At 38.1% G+C, this 7,898-nt stretch overlaps 1 protein-coding gene across 1 annotated transcript; it reads right to left on the reverse strand.

Annotated features, from left to right (window-relative positions):
- Positions 1-475: 475 nt before the first annotated feature.
- On the reverse strand, positions 476-7,426 carry lgals3a (lectin, galactoside binding soluble 3a). The gene is made up of 6 exons (XM_034195003.1): positions 7,276-7,426; positions 6,910-6,927; positions 6,072-6,800; positions 2,536-2,624; positions 1,484-1,640; positions 476-1,380 (listed from the first exon to the last, which is right to left on the reverse strand). The coding sequence occupies exons 2-6, from the start codon at positions 6,922-6,924 to the stop codon at positions 1,225-1,227; spliced, it is 1,146 nt and encodes a 381-aa protein (XP_034050894.1). The 5' UTR covers positions 6,925-6,927; positions 7,276-7,426; the 3' UTR covers positions 476-1,224.
- Positions 7,427-7,898: the final 472 nt, after the last annotated feature.

The following is a 7,898-nucleotide window of genomic DNA, read 5'->3' on the forward strand; positions in this document are numbered from 1 at the left end:
CAAATCTGTAGCAACTGCATGACACAGCATCTCTGAAGAATATTTCCAACACAATGATGAATTTATGCCACGAAGAATTAAGGCAGTTCTGAAGACAAAAGGGGTCCATCCTGGTACTAGCAAAATGTACCTAATGAAGTTGCCAGTGAGTGTATATGTTCCAAATTTGTTCCCGAAACAGTTTGTGACATTTTTTAATTTTGTTGTATCAGTTATTTTCTGAGTGCATGTTTCTGATTTCTGGTATTTATGCTTATATCTGCAAAATTGTTTTTTTAATTTCACTTTTGATACCCTGTGTGCCCTTATACAATGCTGCTGGAACCTCAATTTCCCTGAGGGAGTCTTGGCCTAGAGAATTAAACAGCATGAAGGCAAACCATTAATAATTTTGTTGGCCATCACTTATGCTGGGTGCAGTCAGTTTGGTATCATGTAGCTATCAACCCCCCCCAAAAATGAATAAATAAAATCATTAAATGTTGCACTTTTATTTATAAGCACAATTTCAAAATAATGTACCACCATTATTTTTGGCAACAAGAAGTGTCCCAATCACTCCTCTTCCCAACATTTTGCATTTATATATTAACAATTTGATCTGACTTCAACATGAAATCATACTTACTAAAATATGATGTGTGCCTTCAGTTTAAGAACAGGATTAATAAAGAAGAAAGGAAGAGCTCAAAGTTTATGTACAAGTACTCCATATTTTACATGGCCAGCAACACTCATATTTAAACCCTTGTGGTGGGGGTGCAGCACTGAAATAGCCTTGGAGGAAAAAAGATCATGTTGTTTGACCATCACACACAAAAAAGGCTTGTCAAATTGTTGATAAAATTACTGTAAAATAAATATATGTAAACAAAATACAGTACACTAGTGGCACATAGAATTGTTTTTCTTCATTCTGTATAAATTACTTTTTTTTTTAAAACAGCTGCTTTCGTTGCATTCACCTCATTTACCGTACGGTCATGTCACAAAATATACTGAATAGTGAGTGGCTATGAAATGAAATGTCTACCTGTAAAAAAGGATTAAGGTACGTAAACACCGGTTTGTGACGTCTACTGTTTGTCTTAATGAATGACAAAGTGCCACATTGGCACAGATTGCACTTTGCAAAATACTGTGCCATGCAAATTGCTTCATAATCATTGGAATATAATAGCAAAATCTGACAGATCTCTTTTACAGCATGTAATCTCTTGAGATTTAGATCATGCTCGGTGCTGCACTGTAGAGGATGACGTCTCCGGCCACTCGCACCAAGGTTACTTGCTCCAGCCCGCCGACTCTGTGCTCATACTCCAGTAGATGGGTACCGTCCACCGCCACTTTAAACATATCCTCCTCCACCAGGATCTTCAACTGCCGAGGAAAATGTTTCACAGTGACTAAAGGTCACCATATAAAAAAATGCTCTACATTATCCCACTGAAGCATTTGAAACATAATGACAAAGTCACATTACTTCAAAACGCTGGCCTTGAATAAATGGGAAGCCTCCTTCCCGTTCCTCTGGCCCCCAACATCCTCCTAGGTTGGAGTTTCGAACAATTGTCTGCTCACGAAATCGAGGGTTGAAATGAAAGACGACATCTGGACCTTTGATTAAGTCAACGTTAAACCTGTAAGAAAAAGAGTGGTGGGACGGAGAGCTACCGACAGCCAAAAATTCTTTCACCATTCAAATAATGAAGAAGGACTGTGACCTACACACACAAAGAAGAATTATATCTGCCTGTAAAAGTACAACTGGATGACTTTATCTCCCCCCAAAAAATATAGACCACTCTGCAAAGATTTGAAGCAGATTTATGGTGTCTGAATTGTTTCAAAAGAAAAGAAAAGAAAAATAACAGCTGCTAAATATCTAATAGATTATGAATATATATAAATAAAAAACGACACCCCGCCTGCCAACACACCGGAAGGTATTTTCTGCATCATGTAATTTACATATATATATATATATATATATATATATATATATATATATATATGGACATTTTAGATACCTGAAACATTTACTCAGTACGAGTACAAGCAGTATATCGCTATATCACTAGCAGCGACATGCGAGAGCGTATAAAATTTGAAGGTTTTGCAGCAAAATGTTCCACTGCTGTGCATTACATTATAATCTGCTTTATGTGTAAAACAAAACCTTTAAAAATATAGATTTTTAATACACCTGCATTCACTGACTTTTGAAAACCCTATGCATAAAATGATATGGCAATGTGTTTTTGATTCAAGGTTACTGAAAGTGGAAAAACAACACTGAATAAACGACACAGTCCTGGTTTAGAGGAATATTTTCACTTTGCAGTGCCAATATCTCCAAGGGAGTCTGAGCACTTAATGTTAACAGTGAAGTAAAAGTGTACAGGTCAAGTGATTTTAAGTGTAGATTGTTAAATCTGTCGTGAGGATAATAAACATATTAATGAAGAGTCCACTGATGGGTTTACAATGAAAAGCTGGCTGATGGTGGAAATATTGGATGAATATTGTGAATACCTGTCCGCACCAGGAGTGGGTTCCCCAACTATGGTGATTAAAACCCGGGGCATTATTCCAGCATGAAGTGGGAGATCATACGGCACCATCTGCAAGAAAGGTTTACAGCTTACATAATAAGTGTGGTGTTACGTTCCATTTTCAAAATGACTGCATTTCACATTATGTACTCTATTAAGTAATAATGGAGAAAAGTAAGTAGTGTTTACCCTGTTAAAAATATATCCAGTGGGCAGAAGCAGAAATGTTCACAGTTAATAACTGACATTTTGCATTTACTAAATTGTGTTGGTTACTAAGTTGTGTTCGTCATGTTATAGCAAAGATAGAAATGTAGTCAAATATTAATAAGAACTTTGGCCTCAGTGACATTCCTTCTCCAACAAGCCAATGACTCATCATTGCCTTTGCTTAGTTAAACAAACTTGGGTCATAGTGATTAGCAATAATCAGAGAAAAAAAAAATCTTGTGAAATCAGCAGTTTTACACATATTACAAGGAAAAAAAAAAAAAAAAAACCTGCACAAAGACAATTGAAACAATTATAGATTTTAATCCACCTACATACAAAAGTGAAAAATAATGTGGAAGAGGAAAAATAAATTGTGATTTAGCAGAAAATTTTATGTTGATACAGTAAACATTTATTGTAAAAGCATAAAAGACAATATTGCACTTAATTGAAACACCATTACATCATCATGCAGATGACACAAACTGAAACTGTATATATGTTCAGTCTGGCAGATGTTCATGTATCCTCAGCAAACCATATGTTGATTCTGGAAGTGATGTCCTTGTCCAACTTAAAAGCTGAGATCATTGCTTTCAATTATATGGAGGATTATATCTGGGCTGAAAGACAAAAATACATTTTTTGATGACTGTATTTAGTATTTTTGTTTGTTGTATTACTGTGTTATCATTGTCCCTGCAGCCCAGCAAAGTGCAGGAAAACAAATATCCAAGTGCAGCCCTCACTGAACATCCTGCAGAAAATCCCAAGTAACAGCAGGAAACATCTCTTGGCCACCAACTGCAGTATTATAGACACCAAAACCAACTTATATGGCATATTTCAGAATAAAGTCTACACCAGCATACTAATAGATATAAAGTATAGCAGCAAGTACTTCTCTGCACAATATTGCTTAAATAGAAAATAATTCAAATTTGCATTGCTTGAATAAGCGTCCTGTGTCCATTATGTACATGTAGATTGTTTCCACAAATCAATGATCAAAAACGCAAATAGTTTAGAAAGAGGATATTGAAATTACAGGTCTCAAAGTACAAAAGTCAGTACAGTATACATACGTTTAAGAGAAGACATCTACCATCAGGTCAAGAAGTAACTGGACAGTGACAATATTTGTGTTTCTACACCATCACAACAGAGTTGAAATAAAAATTAATGTGCTTGTAATATACACTTTTAGCTTTAATAAAATATCACTTTAGCTATTTAGGAATTGCAGCCAATCGCATACATAGTCCCTCTATTTTCAAAGCCCATAGTAAATGGATAAGCTCAACATTGCAAATACAAATCCTCACTTTTACAGCCAGTGTTCCTTAGACAAGTCAGGGGACAAATAAATGAACATTTTCAAGCCAGAGAAGAAGTTTTGGATTTCAATGACATCATGCGTTCTTTCAGCTTCTCCCTTTTTAATTTGGGGTCACCACAGTAGATCTGACACGGCGCTATGATTCGGCACACGTTTTATAATGGATGCACAAATTCTTGACACAACTTTCCATTACATGGAGAATGGGCATGGGTGGTCTTGAACCGGGAACCTTCTGCTTACAGTGGTGGGCACAATTCCGCTAATCTGCTAACTGCTAATTAGTGAAGCTAACTTTTTCATTAGTGGATTAGCTTTTCAGCTAATTTAAAAAGCCATCAGTGGACCACTTAACTTCCGCTAAATTTGGTTCCGCTAGCTTTCAGTCCGCTAACATTTTTCTTTTTTGCTGACAGTGAGTACAGTCGAACAGTCAAAACCAGCTGTAAAACCTGTCGTGTGTTTTGCAATAATCAGACCACTGTGAAAAAAAAAAAAAAATCAGTACTCTGCCAGCAGAAGGGCACGGACCAACTGCCAGCTGCTATTGCAAAGAATAAATAATAATAATAAAAAAAGTAATTTACTTTCAACATGAACCCACTCACACAGTGGGCAGAAGACATGAATCGCAAAGCACTTTTCACTTATGGTTTAATTTAAAAACAACTAATTCAAGACAGTTTATCGACATTATCGGCAACTCTGTACTCATTTTACAAAGTGAAAATATGATATCGCACATATCTTTTAAAGTAATGCACTAATTCTGAAGGTTTGAGCGTTAACAGACAGTCAGACACACATGCCAAAAGGCATTATGGGAAAATCAAATGATCTCCATTTATTACTTCCTCCTCTCCCCGTCAAAATGCACAGAACACTACCATCTACTGTATGGGAGTATGAATAGACCAACATATTTGTGAATCTCAAATGCAGTTTTACGCTCAGAATGTCTCAATATTAGCAAATCACCGATCACACGCATTGTAACAACCAACACACAAGTTACAGTAACTTTATAGGGGGTGTCAGACACTATCTTTATGCATAAGAAAATATTAGTGAATGAGTTGTTACCATTCTGTTTCATGTTGTGGGTATATCAATCATTCAAAAGAAATGTGTTTTGTTGATATGATGAGAATTTTGTTAATTCAAAAGCAACTTTTGTGAAAAATTGGCATGTTTTTTTTTTTGTTTATTTCAGTTTCATGACAGTATATCATTTTAAAGTACCACAATTTGCCCTATTGAGATATCCCATAATCCCTTCCACATTTTTTTGAAGCAAAGTCCTTCAGTATGCCCAGTTTCTCCACTTGCATTCACAGAAACTTGTAATAACTCCTTCAGAGTAGTCATCAGTGTCTTGGAAGCTTCCCTCACTTGTTGTTTTGTCTGCCATCAGTGTTAATAAAGTGGCCCTGCTGCAATCAAAGTGAATATACCGTTTCTATCGACTACAGACTGACTTATAGGAACACCAAAAGGTATGCAGTTACTTAAAAGTTTTTGTATGCATTCACTGACTGTCAAAAAAAAGTAGCTGTAAAAGTGATAATTTAGATGAGTTACATTAAACAATATGCATACTTGTACTATTTTTGTTAACAGTTTTGGGTCTTGTTTTGGAAACATTTTATTTTTCAACTCAAAGCATAATGCAGTTACTGAGAGGTGATATTGTTTTGAATCATTTCACATTTAAGCAATCTTGTGCTTCTGCTGTATACCATATGAAAGCTGATGTTTTTGTAAAGTGACTGACATGAAATAAAAATCCAAAAGCCACAATGTAAAGTTTAAGTGCATTGAGCTGGTGGCAATTTCTCATCCTGATTCACAAAGAATATAACACCATTTTAGACTCTCCCCCGCACACAAGAATGAAATTATACAGAGATGAGAAAAGACGCAAGCAAGCAAAAAAAATATTTTCAAAAGGTGCTAGTACTCACCAACATTCCCCCTGGAGCAGCAGGCCCACCATATGGCCCCATGGGTGCAGGACCAAAAGGACCAGGTGCAGGAGGGAAACCGCCACCTGCAGGGGGTCCCCATGAACCAGTAGGGATTGGAGGAAAACCACCAGCAGGGAATGCAGGGAAGCCAGCAGGACCAGTGGGAGCAGGGAATGCACCCGGGCCTCCCAGTCCATATGCACCATTGCCGCCTGGCTGACTTCCTGGGAAAGGCATGTTGGGATAAGGCCCAGTGGGAGCACCAGGTCCTGAAGGAAATGGTCCAGTTGGATAAGGAACAAGGCCCCCAGGTAGCTGTCCTGGAGTTCCTTCAGATGGGTACTGACCAGGGAATTGCCCTGGAGCTCCAGGGAACTGCCCTGGAGCTCCAGGGCAAGAGGGGAACTGCCCTGGAGCTCCTGGTGCAGGTGGATATTGCCCAGGAATCCCACAGCCAGGAGCAAACCCACCAGGTGCTGAAGGAGGTCCTGGGTATTGCCCTGGTGCTCCAGGACCAGAGGGGTATTGAAATTGCCCTGGTGCTCCTGGGCCAGATGATCCACTCATCAAGTCAGTCGGAGCAGAGGGTTGGGTTGGTGCTCCTGGAGCTGAAGCAGGCCACCCTGGGTTTGCAGGACCAGGAGGATTATTGGCAGGGACAGATGGTATTGTATTTCCCATTTTTTTCGCATTGCTTGGGGTGTCGTCTAATATGGCATCTGCCAACTAAAAAGTAAGAGTGACAGTAAGTTTGCAACTTAAGATAAAAAAATTATGCAACCACTGCCTACACATCTACTAAAACACCATAAAATTACAAATTTGTAAAACTCACCGAGAAGTCTGCCATGGCCTAAAAGAAAAGACACAACTTCCATCAGAACACATTTATAAGAAGCTGTGTGAGCAAGAAGGTGTGTCAGTGTTTCCATTCTCTACTGGTGAGCAACACAATCCATACAGGCCACATCACTGAACTAAACAGTTTCATAAGACAAGCTACAAGCTACTGTCTTTAGTTACATATTAGTGACTACTAACTCGTTTCAGCTAACACACCCAATGCTAGTTAACTGATACACACTTGGCTACATACCTAGCTAACACAAGCTAAACTAACGTCATATAATGTTCAGTTGTTTAGATTAGACACACGACGTCGAATGTAAAACAAGTAATAGAAAATTTATTTTTATGTTACCTCGTAAGAAGAAGGCCAGCTATCAAAAAAACGAGTGACAGTGGAGATTTTCCAACTGAAAGCTAGTTAGCCAACAGTGAGCCTACCGAGGCACAGAGAACTACAAGCTAACACAACTACAACTCATGAAAAGGAGGGACTACCTCTGCCTATGACGTCACGGCGGAGCGGGGACTTACAACATCACATTCAGCGACCTGAGCTGAAAAGTGTGTGTTTGTGTGTGTGGAATTTATTTCAGGAATAATCATGGTATTTCATTTTGGAATTGTGTCGTTTTAATGTGGAAATAGCAGATTTTAACTTTAATGTGTTAAAGGGTTCTTTCAAAATTGTTTTCAGGCAAAATGTGAAATAATTACAACTAAAAATATATTCAGCGACTGTAAAGTCGCTGAATATATTTTTTATCGTCTTTCGTACTTTATACTATATTTCCGACAGGTGGTGGTTTTGGCTCTAAAATAGGTTACTTATACGTGTGTGTGTCTTTGTGTGTGCGTGCGTGCGTGCGTGTGCGTGTGTGTGTGTGTGTGCGTGTGTGTGTGTGTGTGTGTGCGCGCACGTAAAAGTATGTTTATGATAGATTTAACATCTCGTTATAATCGTTCAGACAAGCTGCG

This window comes from Thalassophryne amazonica, chromosome 19 (assembly GCF_902500255.1).
Source record: "Thalassophryne amazonica chromosome 19, fThaAma1.1, whole genome shotgun sequence".
Classification (NCBI taxonomy): Eukaryota; Metazoa; Chordata; class Actinopteri; order Batrachoidiformes; family Batrachoididae; genus Thalassophryne; species Thalassophryne amazonica.